The 20,857-nt window shown below is 38.3% G+C and overlaps 1 protein-coding gene across 1 annotated transcript; it reads left to right on the top strand.

Moving 5' to 3' along the window:
* The first annotated feature begins 423 nt into the window (after positions 1 to 423).
* LOC103926574 (cytochrome c oxidase subunit 5b-2, mitochondrial) lies at positions 424 to 4,909 on the top strand. Its single transcript, XM_048587255.1, has 6 exons — positions 424 to 724; positions 817 to 899; positions 1,242 to 1,292; positions 3,937 to 4,003; positions 4,145 to 4,224; positions 4,589 to 4,909. The coding sequence occupies exons 1-6, from the start codon at positions 562 to 564 to the stop codon at positions 4,640 to 4,642; spliced, it is 498 nt and encodes a 165-aa protein (XP_048443212.1). The 5' UTR covers positions 424 to 561; the 3' UTR covers positions 4,643 to 4,909.
* Positions 4,910 to 20,857: the final 15,948 nt, after the last annotated feature.

Below are 20,857 nucleotides of genomic sequence, written 5' to 3'. Positions count from 1 at the left end.
TGTACCTACGTGAGATTAGATGATATCTAAATATAGAAAACTCATTCTGCTTGAAAATGCCCATCCTTACAGCTGGTCAAAGTGCCCTACCCAAATTTCTTTCCATTAGTGAGATTTGAAAATTTTCTTTCACATTATATGAGAACATGTATGTTGAAAATTGTACTTATATCAGATCATATGATATCTACGGATAGGGCAAGAAATGGCTTAAGCAATCTTCATCGGAAACCTAACCATTAGTACATTTACCGAAAGTGGCCACACTAAATTGGCAAATTCCAGCACGTGCACACCAACTTTCCCACGTGCGAGGGGAATCCCTACTCCCATTGGCCCCATCATCCTCTCTTCCGGACAAGCCCGAAGACCCTCTGGCCTCCTCCCACCCAGCCTCCCACCATTTTCCCATCCCTAATCAAATTCCCATTTTCTCGAGAAACAAACAGAAAATATCACAAAAGGAGATCAAGAGATCCAATCTCTTCGCCTCCAACACCAAAGGGGTGGCCTGACATCAAAACACACACGCACACACTCACCACCGCAACAATAAGAACCATGTGGCGGAGACTGCTCTCTTCCTCTCAACTCAAAACCTTAACCCTAGCCGCCGCCGGTAGTGCAGCCGCTCCATGCCGATCGGCTGCTGGACCCGCCCGCTCTCTCCTCCACAAGCCCCTCCCTCTCCTCCCTAGCTACTTCAGCACCACCGCCGAAGCTGGTAATCTTTTCCACTTACTCGTCGCAAACCCTAATCTTCCTCTCAGATCTTTGTCCGATGGGCGGGATTTAGATTTGTTTGTTTTGTTGCAGCGACGACTGGTGTGAAGAAGGTTGAGGAGGTACAGCCCATTGCCACCGGCCACGAGCGAGAGGAGCTTGAAGCTGAACTTGAGGTAACACTTTTTTTTTTTTTTTTTTTTTTATAATTATTATTTGTAAGTTATTGTAGTTTTGTAATGTGAAAACTGTTTGGCTGATGAGAAAATGTAGGAAAAGAAAATGAGTTTGTTAGGAAGTGACAAATTTTACCTATTTCTTTGGTTATTAATTTTTGTTGCTCAGTTGAATTCTGGTTGACGATGTGTGCTCATTTTCGTATGTCATTGCGTTGAGTAGTTGAGTTCTGATTGACGATTCACACTCAATTCATGTGTCATTTTCATTAATCGATATGCAAGCGTTTATTTTCTTTGGGTTTTAGAAGTTCGATGCATTTTCTTGTTCTTTGTCTTCAGGGAAGGGATGTTCTAGAAATCAACCATCCTGTTGGTCCTTTTGGCACAAAGGTAAGAGCTATCTTGTGAAATTTAGATTGCTTAGTTTATTATCTTGGCGTAGCGGTTTCCAAAGTTATTTGTGACTTAATTTGTGGTTCCTTCAGCACGAGATATACCATGTGGAAGCTGATTGTTCTTGTAAATTGCTTTAGGAATTTCTTTGTGGGTTCTGTGATGTTTATTGTATTGTTATTTGTATATTTTCTGTGATTGACACTTACTTGAAATGCACTATGGTGACAGAACCCAAAAACACCATTGGGTTTCAAAGTAGCACTATCTAATTCAACATTTGCACCCAATTGAGCATATCTGGTATATTCATTCACATTTGCACCCAATTGGGCATAATACTTTGTGAAAATTGAAAAGCTAGGTACTTTTTTTTTTTTTTTTTTTTGGTCAAATGATAGATTTTATCATATGAGATGTTAGATTAGCCACCGACAAGGTTCAAACCTACACCGTCATGCAAGGGCTCAACTCCTTTCCACCACTGGTAAAGGGCCTTTGCAAAAAAGAAAAAAAAAGCTAGGTACTTTACTTTTATAAAATAGTGTCTCTTATTCTATTTAAGCATATTCTTTTATTAAATAAGAGATATGCATAGCTGTTAGTGTTAATTTCCTAATTCCTAATTGGACTTGTCTCCACATATTAAGATATTTACTTTTGTAAATAATAAATTATTTTCATGTACATAGTTCCAGGTTGAACTATGGAGATAATATAAAAAGTTAAAAACTGTAACCTCAAAGCATCAAATGTGGAAGTGTCTTAAATGGACCTATAGGGGGCGTTTGTTTGCCCTCACTAAGTCGGACTGGACTGGACTGGACTAGCTATTAGTCCAATACTGTGTTTGTTTCATGCTGGGACTAACATTAATGAGACTAAAGGGGACTAGCATGGACAAAACCCTTCACTAAGAGGTCTTAGTGAGACCCCCCAATAACCATGGGACTAGCTAAGACTATCCTCTATTTCTCGTCCTTGTCATGCTCAACGACCACTCCTGACAGACTCCTCGTCATCTCCGGTCACCTAGATCAATCATTAACTTTCCGACTCTCTTTCAGATCCATTTCACAACCAACTTTCATATAAAATATACCAAATTGAAGCTGGGAGTGACAAGATTACGATTTTACTTGAATTGAGGCCAAAATGTGGTCGAATGTGGCCGAAAAATGGCCTGTAAGTCTCGGCCTGTTTGGGCTTCTTCAAATCCATGACAGATTCGAGCATGCAAAGCTAAGATCTCGGTCCAGGGATGGTGATGAATTTTTTGGCGGTGCTAACTTCATCCAATTTAATGAGGGTTGGCCAAAAAACACATCGGGAAACCTGCAACTCGTCGGGAAAATTGGAGCCGTGAGATTCCGTTCGAACAACGCATAGCTAGAGAGGGAGGGAGGACAGAGAAATAGAGACTGTAATCAATAAGGAGTTTGACCAGGAATGAGAAAGAGACATGAATTGAGAGGTTTGAGAGGAAAAAAAGAGGGAGAGGGTGGGACGATGAGAGAAGAGGAAAAGAGTGGGACGGAAATGGTAGGAAAAGATAGAGAAAAAGATAAAATCATAATAAAATATTAATAATTTATATATTAAATAAAATAATATTAGAATTTGTTATTATCCAGCTTCTTAGTCCAATACTGCATCAAACGCTTCACTAAGTTAGTCCAGTTTAGTCTAGTCTAAGCCAGTCCAGCTTAGTCCTTGAAGCTAATCCAGTCCGAGATAGTCCGGCGCAACAAACGCCCTCATAGGGTCTTCGATTCAAAGTTCAAATTGTCTACAATTTGAGGCATATTTTCTAAAGCATAGTTTTGAGTATTAAGTATAGAAGTCATTTTACTTTATTTCCGGTTTTGTAGCTAAAGACCAAGCTGTATCTGAGTAATGGGTTTGGAACTTTGGACTGGACTGATTGAGTCTGGTTTTGGGAAACCATGCAAATAAGTAATCTAGGATTTCTTATGAAATGGGTTGTTGATTGTTTCAAATCTGTGTGGGATGCTCTAATCCTGACAATATTATACCAAATTGTTTGGTTTTGGTGAAATGAACACTTATAAAACACTTGTATTTGTATCATTATATGATGTAAGCACAGTTTGTCTGTCTGGCACTGCTATCTCTTAATTATTGTAAATGCCCCTAATTCATCTCAGTTTGGCTCTTTAATGATCAATTTGAATCTGTCATGGTCTAGAAGAGAAAAGAATACTAATTTTTTCATATATAAATAGTCGGCTACATGTTCATTTTCTATGCATCAAAGGCCATTTGTGATATAAAGTGTGAGCACTTTCAAAGCAGTTGCTATTATGTTGGTTTGGCCCCTTGGGGTCGTTTATATGGTCCTATGGTGGAATAATAAGAATTGCTTGAGTCTGAAGAAAAATGGAAAAGAATCTGGATTTGATTTATGGTGGGGGAAAACTGAACTAAATCAATTCACATCCCTATCTTTAGATTTTTAATTTATATGTTCTGGACCTCCTTTGAGGGAGGGAGGAGGATTAGTTTGCTTTTGATTTTTACCAGAGGCCATGATGATTTCATGTGTATACTTGTCCCTTATGTTATTATAAAAGGGGACAAAAAGAGATGAAATTCTAATTTATAAAATTTTGGCCTTTAGGAAGAACCTGCGGTTGTCAAGTCCTACTACGACAAGAGAATAGTTGGGTGCCCTGGTGGTGAAGGCGGTAGGTACTTCTATGTTCATTGTTTCTCTTCTCCTTGTATGTGCAGATCTATGCTTGCTCACTGCTTCGTTTTAAAATAATGATTCTTCTGAATTTAAATTGGTATCATTTTGATGTTTTTTTGTTGTATTTTAATTGCAGAGGATGAGCATGATGTTGTGTGGTTTTGGCTGGAGAAAGGCAAGCCACATGAATGCCCAGTCTGCGCACAATACTTTGTGGTAAGTGGAGGCTTAAACTTGATGGATTAATTTTTTTGGGGGGCTTCCTGATCTGGACTGGATGGAAATTAGTCCAAATCCAGATATGGACTTTTATGTTATTATTTGGATGATCCAACGGAATGTGTTTGGAACAGCTGGAAGTGTTTTGATCCATGACTGTCATTGACTCATTATTGAGACTTGGCAGCGTCAATCAATTTCATGCAACACAGGTTGTGTGAGATTTTCCAGTCAAATCCTTTAGGGGTTTTGATAAATGATGGATCATAATGCTCTATCATTTTGCATTGGACATGCTGCTGCTTATTTGCTTCCAGTTAGGCAGAACTGTTCTCATTTATTTCGTTTGATGCTTCCACAGCTTGAAGTGGTTGGACCCGGTGGATCTCCAGACCATTCCGATGACCATCACTGATTTGAATCGACCAAAATTCAGGAGGGAGATGGAGAGACGATATCCAATATACGCTGCAGCTATAACTTTCAAAATAGGAAGCCTTTTGTTTTTGTTTGGTTGATTGATGTTTAGTTTTGTAATTTGTGGCGGTTGCTTTTGCAACATTTGAGATAGAACCTCTGATAATTTAGACACAGGGAACAACCTTCCGGAACACTATGGATCTTCTTGTAAGGACGCCCTTCTCTGCATTTGCCAAAATAATTGATGGGTACTGCTTGTTCATTCTTTTCCTTGAACGGCTAGTTCATCGCTATCTGCTTGTTCGTTGGTATTCTAAACACACGCTGAACCTAGAGGCAAGTCAAACCATGAAGGGCTTGAATTAGGAGATTGACAGAGCAATTGATTTACCTTGGTCTGAGATTTTCTAGTATGCTTTGGAGTATTTTAGTGATTGGTAATGTGTAATTGTTGATCATAAAAGTTACAATTCATATGTGGCCCACATGCAAAGTATCTAGGAGCTAATTACGTCCTATGGTCACTTAAATGTTGATGCGAGTATGCAAATTCACCGCCGAGGTTGGTTGGGCGAAGAATTTGAATGTGGTGATGTGATTGGGCGAAGAATTTGAATGTGGTGATGTGATTGAATGGGCTGCTAGCTTTTGGGTATAGTGACTTCGATTGAGGAAGGAACACTCTTGGCTTTGAGTTTTAGAACTTGAAGATGAGGTTATGCAAATCACTATGGTAGCCTTAAATATATTGATGAAAATATAGGTCCGTCGAAATGGTATCAAATTGTTAAGTACAAAGATACTCAAAAGAAATGAGTGTCTTAACCATAAAAGTGGTTGGGTTGCCTGTGTGCCGAAATTTGAAGGTAACCTGAGAGTAACCAATCATGGAACACCTTACTTCACTGAGAAGGTTGTCTCTCGACGAAAGAATCAAAGACTTTTTGTCAGCTAAGACTTATGATAAAAAGTCAGCCACATGATGCGTTACGAATGTGACACATAAATTAAACCATATTTGTGACAATTGTAGTAATGATGTAAGTAGGGATCGTTCTAACCGGGGATTAACTAGGGGTGCTAAACACTTGATTCAAATAAATAAAACTAACCTTTAAAACACTTAACTCACTTAACAAAAACTCAAAACAAGTCCACAAGACTCCAAATACTTAAAAACACAAAATAGATAGATTGTAATGACTAAAACTTGACAAAATATGGGGGGATTGAGGTTTTGACGAAATTAAACTAAAATGCACAGATTGCAATTAAGGGCAGAATGTAAATATGAATGTGATGAAAATATGGATGAATGCTAGCTAGAAGGTTTTTCTCCACACATGTTACACTTGCATACAAGATGATTTTCGGTTGGTCTTTCGATGAATTATGAAACTCAACACCCCGGGTTAATTAGGTCCGCTTAAATTAACCGTCAAGTTCTTCTTAAGTTAATGAATTGGATGGGTTAGCGCAACGCAATTCACAACATTCTCCAAAAGTCCTTTACGTGAAAAGCACAATAAAGATACAATCAAAGATCATTAAGCATCATGAAAACTATAAGTGTTGACGAGGCATTCGTTACTATGATGAGCATGAAACTAGTGCCAAGAATTCATTTAACGCGATTGTTTATAAGCAACCTCCACTACTTGTGAATATAAGTTCATAACTATTAGGTGAAACTCACTTATATTCTAGCGTCATATTCATGCATGAAAATTAAGCGTGCACTCTCAATAAACATACATAAATAGGTTATCAATCAAACAGTTAAACAAATTGAATCCACAACTCATGAAATTCCAACCAAAGGTAATCAATTCATATTGCAAGCATAAAGGGGTTTAGTTCCTCATACGTACAAGACAAAGATAAGTAAATTTAACCATTGAAATCAAGGAAAGGAAACACCTAAAAATTCCAACAACTCAAACTTGAATTGTATGAACGTTTAGGCCCTCTTCTCCTCCTCTTTGTTGCGGCACAAGGTCTAAGGATAGGTTTTGGGGTGGTATTTGTATGGAGGAATGGATGTGTGATGGTGTGAAGTGTGTTGGAGGGATGGGGAGTGCTGGAAATGGAAGGGGAGGCCACGACTTTGAAGGGAAGTGCTGGAAATGGGTGCTGTTTTGCACGGCAAACAAGGGTTGTGACTGGAATGGAATGGTATGCACGGGTTGGATGTTGTGTGGGAGATTATGGACGAATTTCTGTGGTGAATGGAGGTGTGGAATGGAGTGGATGTGTGATGGGATTGCATGGTTTTATAGGGAGAGAATGGGAGAGAATGTGAGAGAATGTGGCTGAATGATTAAAGAGGGAATGCATGTGGAATGACAGCTAGGTTGGTTGGTGGCTGCAATAATGAAGGGGGAAAGCTGGAATGTGGAAATGCACGGCAAAGGGATGGTTTTTGGGGAGAGAATGGGAATGTGTGACAGCTTAAGGGGGGAATATATGCATGATGGTGGCTGCAATATGAAAAGAATGACTACTTAATGCATGTAGGGTGCAGCTAGGTTGGTGGAAAGCTGGAATGGAGTGGGGAATGGTGGGAAGGCCACGGCAAAGGATGGGAAAAAGGGATGGTGGCTGAATTATTTGTTGGTGAAGCATGTGAGTGAATGATTAAAGAGTGAATGGAAGAATACATTTGTATTTGGAGTGCATGATGAATACATGTGGCTGAATTATTTGTTGGTGAGGGGATGCACGACAATGGTTGTGTTTTTGGGGAGAGAATGGGAATGGTGTGAAGTGTGTATGAATGGATGTTTAAAGAGTGAATGAATGGGGGAGCATGTGGTTGAATGATGAAGTGGGAAAGCTGGAAATGCAAGGGAATATGCACGGCTAAGGCTTGTTAGAATGGGCTAGGCCCTTTGTTTTATGTCCTAAAGTGCATACAAGGCCTTCAATTTCGTCCAACACTTTGGCTCCAAGCATAAGCTATCCATCCTTAGCCCAAAAGTGCTCCAAAAGGCTCCAAAATGCACTTCTTTGCTCCTTTAGCCCTTAGAACCTGAAAACATACGAAAATAACTTAAAAGACTTAAAGAACTAAGAAATAACAACGTAAATGCACAAGAACAAGCCAACTAAGTTGCCTAAATATGCTTCTATCAAATTCCCCCACACTTAGCTTTTGCTAGTCCTCGAGCAAAACAAAACAACAAAAGAACACGAAACTAGACAAAACGAACAAAACACAACCTACACCTTCCAACGTTACCTCAGGGATTTCCAATGCACATGACATGTTCAAAATTCATTATCTCCACAGATTTTAGTCATCTTCACACTTAAGTACATTCTTAATCATAGTCACCACATACTAGTTCACAATTAAGCATTTAAAACCATGTTTTGAATGTAGTAACATGCCTTAGAGAAATCACTTAATTCCTTACAAGATACTCTCTTATTTTCACACAGACTTTCTGATTACACACCCTACACTAAGTATATGTGAGAAGATTGATGTAAATATGAAACTAAACACTCACATATGTTTATAACAAGGAAAGCACTTTTCTGGAATGTATATGAATAAGATGTCATGAAAGGAATGCTACTAATTAGATGCGAGAACCAGGGATACCATATGCTTACATCAATTCCAAACTCCACATTATTGAAAACATAATGATCAAGATTGAAGCATAAGGATTGTAACGGGGTAAGGGTGATTGGCTGACAATGAAAGGTAAGGATAACAAACGTTCTTTAAGCAATAGCAAGCAAAGTAATGAAATTTGACACTTAGAATCACTTATGATTGCAGAAACTCACTTAGACACAGAAGGGGAAAAGTCACACAACTCTTAGGGCCATATTCAACGTTTTGGACCCTTTCTTCAACTACCACAAACATGTGAGCTTATTTTCACTTATTTCATCCTCTTTTTCTTTCTTTTCACAACTTTTTCTTTTCTTTTTCTTTTTCCACGAATATTTTTTTTTTTTTTTTCATGCCTTATTTCTTTTCGTGGCATATCAACACACACACACAAATTCCCCCACACTTGTTGTTTTGCATATTCGAAAGGATTCCCTCTAAGTCATGCTTACTATGCTTCAAGAACAAGGGTATGGGTGGTCCTAATCTAGGCTAGGTGGGGATGATATGGGTAAACAAAGAACAAAGGCTAACAATGGCTCAATGGGGGTTATGACCTACAATATATATATAGTGCATGGGTTGGCTGTTTGGTTGATGGCTTCACTACACACTTCATGTTGATATATATTATGCAATCATGCTTTGACTGGAATGGATGCAAGTTCTAGCATTTGGAACTAAATGATGAAACGCCTTCTAATTAGCAACCAAGCAAGAATAATGAGATCATGCAACGAGTTTGAAAACAAGAATCACAGATTAATACTCTCCAAAGAATGTTTAAAGCTCAAGTCTCTCAGGGTTGTAATGTTTGTTTGAGTTCCTTCCTTCAAGCATGTTACAAAAACTAATTTTTCTTTTAGGATTGCATGTGAAGTCATACATTATAGCCATAACCAAGCATATACCAAGAGTATATCAAACTTTTCTCCATGTTTATAACTCTTTCTTAACAGTCATGCAATTAAAAACCAAATCCTCATCATTGTGTTGGAAGGTACCCTAAGACACAAACACACAAAAACGACTCAAAACACTCTTTTTAGGTCTTTTCAAAACATGTTTTTCAAATTTTTATGTGATTTTCGGAGTTATAAAACAAAACACACTAAAACACTCCAAATCAGCTTAAAAACATTTTAAAACAGCAAGGAACAACACTTGAAGTTATGGGTGATAAAATCCAACGAATTTGCATCAACATACTTAGTTACCCCCCCACACTTCAATCAAACATTGTCCTCAATGTTTTAAGCCTAAATTCACACCAAACAAAAGTAAACACATAAACAGCAACTAAACATACTAAACATGGCAGAATGTAACTAACAAAGAGAAGAGTTTAGGGACGCAAATCTGGTTATGGAGTGTAAATTCCATCTTTTCCTTGGTGATTGCATTGAGGCTTGATCTTTAGTTTGACTGGAAGATTTTCTGGTTTCCTCCAATCGTTGATTTTCCACAGGCTACTCTTGAACTGGGCTGGAGGATTCTGACACATGGCAGGCAAGCACGAGGTGGAGGTGATGACCTGTTCTTTGTTCAATCTTTCCAATTCGTATTGAAGAGGGTTAGAGGATAACTCAGCATATGCAGTTGTTGCGTTTGCTGACTATCCACAAGATTGATGTTTCATTGTCACTCGTCTTAGCTGTTCTCCAAGCAGATGTGGTCCCTTCTCTGGAAGTGTATCAACCGTTGAAGATGACTACTCGAGAGCAACGCTAGGTAAGCAACCAGGGAATAGATTCCAGGTAGTCGGTTCCAGATCGGAAGACTGACTCCAAGTGCCGGCTGATTGCTCTCTTTCACTTTGCTATGCGAGTAAGAACAAGGACAAAGGAAAAGACAGGGACAGAGCATGATATGAGATACCTTTGCTTTCGCCCTTGATGATATGAGATACTTTTGCTTTTGAAGAAGCAGCGAATGAATCAGCACATATATTTGTTGCGCTTGTCTCCACATGCTTCGATCTACCTTTTCCTCCTGCCTCATCTGTACTCCAGGCATCTGGTATCTTCTTTGGGGGTACATCACTGGTTGAAGATGAGTACTTGAGGGAAGAAGAAAACTGAGCATGTTGAGAGGTTTGGTTGCAGCTACATTCTCGGCTGAGAAGAAAAGTCATGAGAGGTTTGGTTCCTAAATCCAAAACCAAGGTGGCATAAACCAACCAAAATCAACTAATATATGCACTAAAATGCTAAATTTCAAAATTCCTAGTTCAACAATCTTTCCTCATTATGCCACCCAAAGACAAACTCTTGGCCATTCTCTCACTTCCCATACTGTTCGAAACCCTTTTCAAACTTCAAGATTCAAAATTAGACATTCAAGAAATGCAATTCCAACATTAAAAATAGTGATCTTCGAAGGGAAGAACACTTCGAGTGCAGAGAAGAGAACCCAGAATTCGAATTGGAAAATTTAAATGAACAAGCGACATTGAAGATGACGAGGTTGTTGGAGATGAAGCCCGTGCCGTCAAAAATTGAGGTCGAGGAGGATAGAGTCCAAATGGAAGGCGAGATCAATGAGCTTGGTCTGATCGGTGAATCGAATGATAGAGCTCATGGTTATTCGGTTGAGGTTCAAATCTAAAGGCTCTTCATGATTCTGAGTTTGGGGTGATGAGAGAGAGAGGGGACAGCAACAGAAAGCAGGGAGAGGAAGAGAGCAACAAGGAGGAGAGGACTAGGATGAAGCGGTCTTAGCTAGTCCTATGCTTATCGGGGGCTCTCGCTAAGACCAGTTAGTGAGGTCATTAGGTGAGGCTAGTCCTTCTTAGTCTCATTAAACTTAATCCCACAAGGTAACAAACACAGGTTTCACTAATATTTAAGCCAGTCCAAGCCAGTGAATGTTAGTGAGGGAAAACAAACGCCTCTTATAGTATTGCAACTCCTTGGAATATTATCTTGATATACTTAGAATTCTCTTCAATTTTCTCGCAAACCATTCTCCCACCAAAACTCTATCCCCACCTAACCTCACATTCTTTGACTTGAACTAGGATTCTAAACCTAGACTTGTTATGCGATGAGTTTAAACTTCATCCAGAAGCAATCCTAATCCTTTCATCCAGGATCCAAACCTGATCCTCAAGCAATCCTATATCCTCTAGAACTCGACCATGCCACCATCACTACACTAGTAGGCCGAAACTCTTAACCCTATTTTTGGGCTGATTTTTTGTTGCAAATGTGCCCTAAAACCAATCATATGATGATACTTTACGGACATTTCACATGTTAAACTAATCTAGTTTAAAAAAAAAAGGGCAAATATTATTGTTTAAAGCCATCTCATATAAATGTTATATGCTTAAACGATAAGTCCAAGGAATATGTAATTGGGAGAATGTGATCTAAAGAAGTTAGATTCATGAGACCATTCTCTTTCATATACATATCCTAAATGCTCCTAATCATGGGATTGCCAATTAGGCATTGATAGTCCGTTAAGATCAATACGTGTTATGTCTTCTCTTAGAGAGAGTGACTGGCCTCGAGTCATTGGTGTGATTGACACCAAGACAACCATGTAGGTGCTCAATAGAGAATGAGTCCATTGAACACGATCAACAAGGAGTTCTCATGCTCATGTCACATGAGAACTCATGGTTGGGATAATATAAAGTAGTCATTTGACCTGAGGCATCATAGTTATCTTATGGTTAGGTCCTTGGTCTTTGACTATGTCAAAGTCACTCCGTCAGAGGGTGTCCACGACATAGTTGAGGTTAAGCCACTTAACCATGGATGCAAGTGAATGCACAACAAGGGATCTCTAACCTTCAAACCATTTGAGGGAGAATTCTCTATGATATGATTAAGAATCTCTGACTAAAGTATGAATGAGATTTAGGAAGTCGTTCCAAATCACGTTCAAGGTAATCATATAAGTAAGAGAATCACATTGGATAGTAGACATGAATAAACTATCAAACCAAACAATGTGGTCAAGAGTATTGTATTAGAGAAAGACCGTATTGCATTGTAATCCTAAATTGAATAGGTTCTCCACCTCTTCTGATTAGCTTGGGTAGCCATAACATACTGCTAGGTGTCACTCATGGTTTGTGGAAGCCCTAAAGGTGTATAATCACTAAAAGGAGAATTGAAAATATGTTTCAATTCACAATAAATTTGAAGAGTTCTAATCGCCCACTACCTCGCTAAAAGGAACCTAATGGATCATACATCGTGTAAGGTAGAGATTGAAGAAACAACGGACATGAGTAAGGATAATTAAATAGTTTAATTATTTATGGCTAGGATTAATTAATATGTTAATTAATCAAACGAATAAGTCTGTTTTAGCTTTTGAGTAATTAGTGGACCTCAAGGCCCATTGGGCTTAGAACCGTCAAGCCCATTAACTTAAGTTGTATAACAACTTAATGACTAAAGACTCAAATGGGCCCAAATAGCCCAAAGCCTTTAGAAGGCTGGCCATATCATGAATGAAAGTTTTTTGGTTCTTTTTGTCACGTAAGTGAAGTGACTATATAAAGGACTTTATAGCCAAAATTCATTAGGGTTCTCTCTTGAGGAAATTGGAGAGAACAAAAGGTCTTTTTTTCTCTCTAGGAGGCCGGCCCCCTTGGAAGGGATTTACTAGTATCCATCCTCCTCCAAGGTCACTCATCACTTCTTCATGTCCCTCATTGGCGTGGAAACTTAGAGGTTCCCTTTCTTAGGAACTTGGAGAATCCATTCAGCCATCCTCCTCCAAGAAATCCATGGAGCTAAGAAGTAAGGAATGAAGGCCCTCTCTCTTAGGTGATTAGCCTTTGCTTATGCAAAGAGGTGCTTCAAAGGTATAAAAGTTTCTCGACTCTTTTCTTTAAGATTTGAGTTGAGTCTTGGTTCACCACAACTACTAGACCTTGAATTTCATGGGTAAAGTTTTGTTTTTGAATGCATAGAAGCATGATTCCGCCTTTAATTGTTAATTGCATGCATAGATGTTGCTCAAATGAACTTGTTTTTTTTTTTAAAAAAAAATTCTTTCACTTTTACCAACTCGACCCAAACTAGGTTTTAGGCCCAAACATTGCCCCCTCATTCCTAAACTCTTCGGTCACGAATACTCGTTGAAGGATTATGAAGAAGTGACCACTGATCAACCTCCACCACTCAATCTTCATTTATGACCTCGAAACAAACATCACACACTACCATTATGTTCGAAATGTCTATTTCTGTTGGATAGCATGAAACCCGCAACCTTCCTTTTCAGATTTCAAGATTACTCATGACTACCCTATCTTCCGAGGTTCTCTCCACTTTGAATTTTAAAAATCAAAATTTAGAAGCCTTCTTATCTTCCTAATTTAACCTATAAAACCACCATTCTATTTTCTGCAAATTTCATCATTCTACAAAATTTTGAAATTCTGCCTTTCTGAGGTTCTGTAGTCAACCCTTCCTCTCTAAATTCAACCTTCAATTTATCTGTATTAGCAATGGCATGCACAAAATCTGAGCACGATGTATGTGAAGAACTCTCCTCCGAGTTGGAAAAAGTTAAGGATATCATTGACCGTCTTATTACCAAGTTTTTCAGGCATCCCGACGAGAAGGAGGCCAAATCTTAGGTTCTTAGATCTTTTTCAGAGAATCCATCCCTAATTCAGTTGTCTCGCTCATGAAATGAACCTTCTTGACCCATTTTTCAAAGAAGGTGATTAGCCTAACTGGGATGTTGTGAAGCCCTAAATTGCTTGGCTTTCAGACCCAACTGCGTGGGCATCTTGGGTGAACCACTATGGACGACCAATTTGAAGACTCCTAGAAGAAAGTTGGGCATCTATGATGCCATCAAAGTCTCCACCACTGTGACTACAATAGACCAAGAACTCATGGTATCATTCCAAACTTCTGGTGCCCAACAACTAATATGATGATTTATTCATTCCTTAAACGTTCCTAGCCATAGATATTCGATTAGGCATTAACACTCCGCTAAGGTTAGTCTATGTTATGTTTAACTCAAGCGGGAGCATGATTAGTCTCAAGTCATTAAGTGTTAGACACTAAGAAAAACACATAGGTGCTCGTAAAGGTATTGAGTACACAAACAATGATTAACAGAGAGTTCTAACATACATGTCATGTAAGTACTCGTAAGTTGCGATAATGCAAAGTAGTCTTTTGACATGAGACATAATAGTTGTCTAGTGGTTAGGTCCTTAATCTTTGACTATGTTAAAGGCACCCATGGAGAATTTTCACAATATTGTTGGGGTTAAGCTACCTAGTCTTGTAGACATATGAATGTACAACAAGGGATCTCTAACCTTTTATGGTGGAAGAGAATACTCTGAGCTATGATTTAGGAGTCTTTGACCAAAGCGTATAAATGAGATTTAGGAAGTACGTTTATTTGGGAATGACATTGCAGAGCTTTTTTCTGTAAAATTGTGGTTGTCTAAAACTTTCGAAACACCCCTTTACTTGGTTGTGTCTTTTAGTTAGAATTTGTTCAAATTGTGTTTTTAAGTGTTTTGAGAGTTATGACTTGTCCCGTGTCATAAAATCCAACTTCTTTGGGAATTGTTGTCTCAAGTATATCCTCTTTGATGAATTCTAGACATTCGCCAGCCATATCTTGCTCTTGATTCTTTGGGAAGGTTTCGAAGATGTCTTTCTCACCCTCTTTTTCCTTGGATTGCATGATCCTGTAAGGAATAGGGACATTTGGTGGAACGGGGTCAAGACAAATTGAATTTGGGCTTACCTTTGTTGTAGTGGACGACATAGAGGGCATATGTGGGTGCGGCAAGAGTGGTTCTTCCCTTGCCGTGGCCTTGTTATCCTCCTCTTCATCGAGCAGCAGTTGTTTATCCATTTTTTGGCTTGGTTTGGATGTCTTGGGTTCATCTCCAACCTTCATGCCACTTTCCAAGGTGATAGCTTCAGCAATTTCAACAGTTGAGTCGGATAGTTCACTTTGTTCTTGCATTTGCCCCATGAATTCCACGATCTCTCCCATTTGATTCTTCAATTCGCTCATCACTTGGGCTTGATTTTGTAATTTCTTGGTTTGATTTTGTACTTCCTGTGCCAAAGAAGTTAGTATTGGAAGAATTTTATCATAATCCAGTGACGAACCTGAATTTGGTTAGTATTGTTGTGGGGGCGGCTGTGCTGGCTGCATAGGCGTTGTATAGAACTCCTCATATGGCTGCCAATATCCTTCATGTTGAACTTGTTGAGATTCCCACCACATAGAGTTTGAATGATCACTCTAATCTCTTTGTGGACATTGATTTGCTTGATATTCTTGCCTATAAGAAGCACCAAATGTAGGGACACTTTGCATTGTGGACCCTTCAGCATACTATGACAACTGAGAAGTAAGATTCGCTATTTGAGCTTGAAGATTAGCAATTATCATGTCTTGCTTCTCTAGTACCTAAAATCAAAGAAATAAAACTAAATTAAATATCAAAAGAAAAATAAACAAACAAACAGAGGGATTAGCAATTTTACTAATCCCCGGCAACGGCGCCAAAATTTGATGTGAAATATTCTAACACTCAAATTAAAACCCTATGATTGTAGTATGTGTAAGTAGGGATCGTTCTAGGCCAGAGATTAGAATGATGCTAATCTACTCAAATTAAACTCTAAAACACTAAACTAGACTCAAAAATAGAAAACTAGACTCTAACTACTCAAAACACACAAACTAAGTTAAATTGACTCGAAATAGACTCTAAGAAGTTATTTGGACGAATTTTAGACTATTAAGACTCAAAACACTAAATTAGACAGATTTGAGCACGTTTCTAACTAATCTAACACACTTAATAAAGGGGAGATTGATTTGGACGAAACTAAAGTAAAAACAACAGATTTAAAGACTTAAACAACTTTGGATGAAATTAGGGAAAAATATGGGTGATAAGCTAGCTAGAGGGTCCTTCTCCACACATGACACACTTGCATACAAATTGATTTCTAGTTGCTTTTCCAATAAACCATGAACCTCAACACCCCAGATTAACCATGAACAGCACTAATTAACCCTCAAATTTTCCTTAAGTCATTGAATTGGATAGAATACGCATCGGCAACCAAATTATTCTTCAATAGTTCCCTACATGAACAGCATAATAGAGATACAATCAAAGATCATTAAGCTTCGTGAAAATCATAAGCAATGACAAGGCATTCGTAACTATGAACAGCATGATACTCCTGCCAAGAATTTACTTAACACAATTGTGACTAGCAACCTCCACTACTTATGAATATAAGTTCATAACGATTAGGTGAAACTCCCTTATATTCTAGCATCAAATTCATGCATGCAAACTAAGCGGGCCCTCTTAATCAACACACAAGAATAAGTTCTTAATCAAACAGTTAAGTAAATTGTATTCATGATTTATGAAATCAAAACTGAAAGTAATCAATTCATATTGCAAATATAATCATGGTTTCAAAGTCTTCTCTAGCTCAAACAAGTTTAGCTCCTCATGTTCGCAAAACAAAGATAATTAAACTTAGACATTAAAAACAAAGATAAAATACACCTAGAAACACTCCAGGTGGCTCCTCCTTCCTTCCTTGCTGCAGCACAATGGTGATTTTCTGAATTTAGGCTCTTGAGGTGTGGTGGATGGTGTGGTGTGAATTTGGGGTAGAGGGTGGTGGTTTATGAATGTTGCAGCATCATGTATTTATAGGGTGAAGGGAAGGCACAAAATTGGGCTAAAAAGGAGAGGAATTAAGACTCCAAATCACCAAAGAACAATGACACTTTCAATCAGATTCCAGGGAGGACAAGGAATGGTCCTTGTGGCAGGTTCTAGAACTTCTAGAAGGGTTACATGTGGCATAAACTTAGGGCATGAAAATAGGGCTTCTAAAACCTGATATTTAGGTGATTTAATGTGAAAAGGAGTCCTCTTTGTAGCTGGAATTAAGGTAGCAAAAGATTAGGAAAGGATAAGATAGGATAAGGTTTGGATAAGATAAGATAGGATAATGTTCCATGTTCCTTGGTCTTTCCTTATCTTCATTGTCTTGAACTTCTTTCTCCAGATTTGTAGCATGTTCCTAGCCTCTTTTGACTTCAAATTCGTCCATCCACCTTGCTCCATGCATATGCTATCCATTCCATGCCCAAAACTGCTCCAAATGGCTCCAAAATGCACTTTCTTGCCAACTTTGCCATTAGGACCTACAAACACACGAAAATAGCTTAAACCACTATAATAAATAGAAACTAACTATGTAAATGCAAAGAAACAAGCTAACAAAGTCGCATAAATATGCTCCTATCATAATCTAAGAAATGCCTTTTTCCTATAAGACATGGAATTCACCTTTATCAGTCCATGGGACCTACGACTCCTGAAGAAATGCGGCAGATGAGTAGAATTCCTTAGGCTTCTGTAACAAGCAGTCTTATGTATGCCATGATATGCATAAGGCCTGATATTGCTTATATTGTGAGCATTACTAGTCGATGTCAATCTTATTCAGAATCAGAACACTGGGCAGTAGTCAAGACGATCCATAAGTACTTAAGAAAAACTAAGGGCATGTTCTTCATTTATGGAGGAGTGCTAGAGTTACGAGTGGAAGGCTATACGATCGGTGATAAAAGTTCCACCTCTGGATATGTGTTCACTCTAAATGGTGGGGTTGTTAGCTAGAAGAATAAGAAGCAAGATGTAATTGTTGATTCTATAACAAAGACATAATGTGTTGTTGCAGCTAAAGTTGACAAAGCAGCATTCTGGATGAAGAAGTTCATTATTGAATTTGGAGTGGTTCCAACCATTACATCACCAGTAACTTTGTATTGTGATAATAGTGTGGTGATAACCTAAGCCAAGGAACCCAAGGCTCATCAAAAGAACAATCATTTCGACAGAAGCTTCAATATCATTAGAAGACATTCTATCGAGGGAAAAGTCAACATCCTCAAGGTGTCCTCAGCAGATAATGTAGGAGATCCACTGATGAAGCCAATATCTCAAGTCCAGGTTAACCACCATATGAAAAAGATGGGTATTAGATAAATGGGAATGTGGTTTTGAGGGAAAGTGGGAGATTATTAGAAGCATGCCCTTAAAGTCAAGGACAGAGCTAGAAATTTCTTCTAGTGGGACAACCCGAAAAACAACTAAGAAAACCTTATTATAGTATGATTTATACACAATATGATAATAGGGATGATTTTAAATGAGATGTATCACAATTCCAATGTTACAAAAATTTTCATGTAGTAGCGGAAAGTGGCAAAGTGATGAGATTAATACATGATAGGCAGGATAGGATAGCTTTTGAAACCTTCATTGGCTCCGTCAATGCTTAAAGCCACTACTTTGATGTGATAGCTTTTGAAAAACTTATCATGTTAAACTCTTATTTGTTTAATGGAAGGGCAAAGCTTATTGTTAATCCCTATTTATTATATTAGGTATTTAAGCAATAGCATAATCCAAGGAATAAGTTCAACCTAATAAAAAGGTGATCTTAGTAAGTTAGATCAATGAGACATTTCTCTTGCTTTCATTCCTAAAACGTTCCCAACCATAAGATTGTCGATTGGACATTGACAATCTTCTAAGGTTAGTATGTGTTATGTTAACTCAAGTGGGAGTATGACCTAGTCTCAAGTCACTAAGTGTTAGACATTAAGGGAAACAGATAGGTGTTGCAAAGGGTAATGAGTGCATTGAACAATGATTAACAAATAATTCTAACATACATGTCATGCAAGAATTTGTACGTTGCAATAATGTAAAATAGTCATTTGACCTGAGACATTATAGTTGTCTAGTGGTTAGGTTCTTGACCCTTGACTATGTTAAAGGCATTCCATTGAGAATGTCCATGACATTGTTAAGGTTAAGACATCTAGTCATGTAGACATGTGCATGTACAACAAGGGATCTTTAACCTTCCATTGTAGAAGGAAAATACCTGAGATATAATTTAAGAGTCTTTGGCCAAAGCATATGAATGAAATTTAGGAAGTACATTCCAAATCACATTCAATAGAATCATATAGAGAAGTATCATATTGGATAGTAAACATGAAACAAGTTTATGACCAATTATTAGTTAAACAATGTGGTCAAGAGTATTGAATTAGAGAATGAACGTTATTGCATTGTAGTTGTAACTAGTAGGTTTTCCAACAACTTTTACTTAACTTAGGTAGTGATGATATAGTGCTAGATGTCACTAATGGTTTGTGAAAGCCCTGAAGATTAGCAAAAAATAATCTTCAACAAACGGAGATTAGTCTCAACTCATAATCAATTGCTAAGTGTTACAATCGCTAACTACCTCGCTAATTGGAACCTAATGGATCGTAGACCAAGTAAGAATTAATGGAATAACAGTTTGTTGCAACTACCTTGATCTCCCATGCACACAATGGGATCGAAAGGAAGACGTTGAACTTTGAACCTATTTAGGGCTCATTTGTCCTCATGCGTGACATTCCCTTTGGCTGTGTACTCAGACGATTAAGCTATGAGGTCTACATGTTGAACTTCCTCACACACCAACTTGCATTTCACCAAGCCTACTAGTTCCATTCATCACATCCCACAACTGTTTTGGCCGAATGCGATAAAGCCCCAAAGCACTGCCGAATTCGTCACTGCTAGTGAAAAATTCGTCAAAAGATGCTTTCTGGTTCAAACTTCAGCCCTGTTCTCCCATTGCAAATACCTTGTATAATTTTACATAACGATGGGAAAACATTCTGGCAAATTGTTTGGCAGTGATGTTGAAGAAATGTCGATCAAAGTTCTAAAAGGTTGGCTGATCAGAAACATGTTTGCACCGAACCAAAGAGGTATGTCAAATTATAAATATACATCATCTGGTGTTGTTATTGATCAAATCCTTCCAACTCATGGCAGGTGGTTGCCAAAAGAAGAATATTGAGGTGAAGACTTTAGCATCTAATAAAAAAACACACCTGCGAAGGGTAAGAGATCTAACACTCTCCCAGTAACCAGTAATCTTTTCATAGAGGCTCGCCATCTACAGTTTCAAAAATAGCGAGAAAATCACCTAGGCTCAAACGTTAGCACCAATATCTAAGCTTGTATTTGTGTAGAAGAGGCTTCGTGACAAATAGCCGGGGTGCAAAAAAACCTTGGCACTAAATCAAACCAAGCAAACCCAAAAAAGTTAAAGATGTGAGGAACAAGGATAAAACGCGGTTACTAACACCTCAACAACACAAGAAACTCGGCCGACCTTGCCTACCAAAGAAATCAGCCAAGATAAATCTTTTGCTAGTTTGGCCGAGAAAATAATACATACTTGTGCCCTTCTCTTTTGATCTCATCTAATGTCTACAGATTTAGATTCTGACAAACTATCCTTTTTATGCCGAAGGTGTTGAATCCTCAAACCATACCGACTGTCCTGGCCACGAAGTTTTGGCTACAGACCAAAAACGTGGTCTAAAGTCTGCTACTAAAACCTAGTTATCAGAGAAACCCCTGCTCAGCAAGCCATTCCTAAATGGAATATTGTCGAGATGAATGATGCAGCCGAAAGAGACCCGGCAGCTAAAGAGCGC

The sequence above is a fragment of a genome, unplaced genomic scaffold (genome assembly GCF_019419815.1).
Source record: "Pyrus x bretschneideri cultivar Hongxiangsu unplaced genomic scaffold, Pyrus_bretschneideri_v1 Contig26, whole genome shotgun sequence".
Taxonomy (NCBI): domain Eukaryota; kingdom Viridiplantae; phylum Streptophyta; class Magnoliopsida; order Rosales; family Rosaceae; genus Pyrus; species Pyrus x bretschneideri.
Note: the sequence above shows the minus strand (reverse complement) of the source record. Positions and strands in the feature narration are given on the sequence as shown.

Excerpts from the sequence above, each read along its gene's own strand:
- LOC103926574 (XM_048587255.1), top strand. The coding sequence starts at position 562 with ATGTGGCGGAGACTGCTCTCTTCCTCTCAACTCAAAACCTTAACCCTA. Across the intron at positions 725-816 it reads CAGCACCACCGCCGAAGCTG|CGACGACTGGTGTGAAGAAG; the intron begins GTAATCTTTTCC and ends GTTTTGTTGCAG. Across the intron at positions 4,225-4,588 it reads TCTGCGCACAATACTTTGTG|CTTGAAGTGGTTGGACCCGG; the intron begins GTAAGTGGAGGC and ends ATGCTTCCACAG.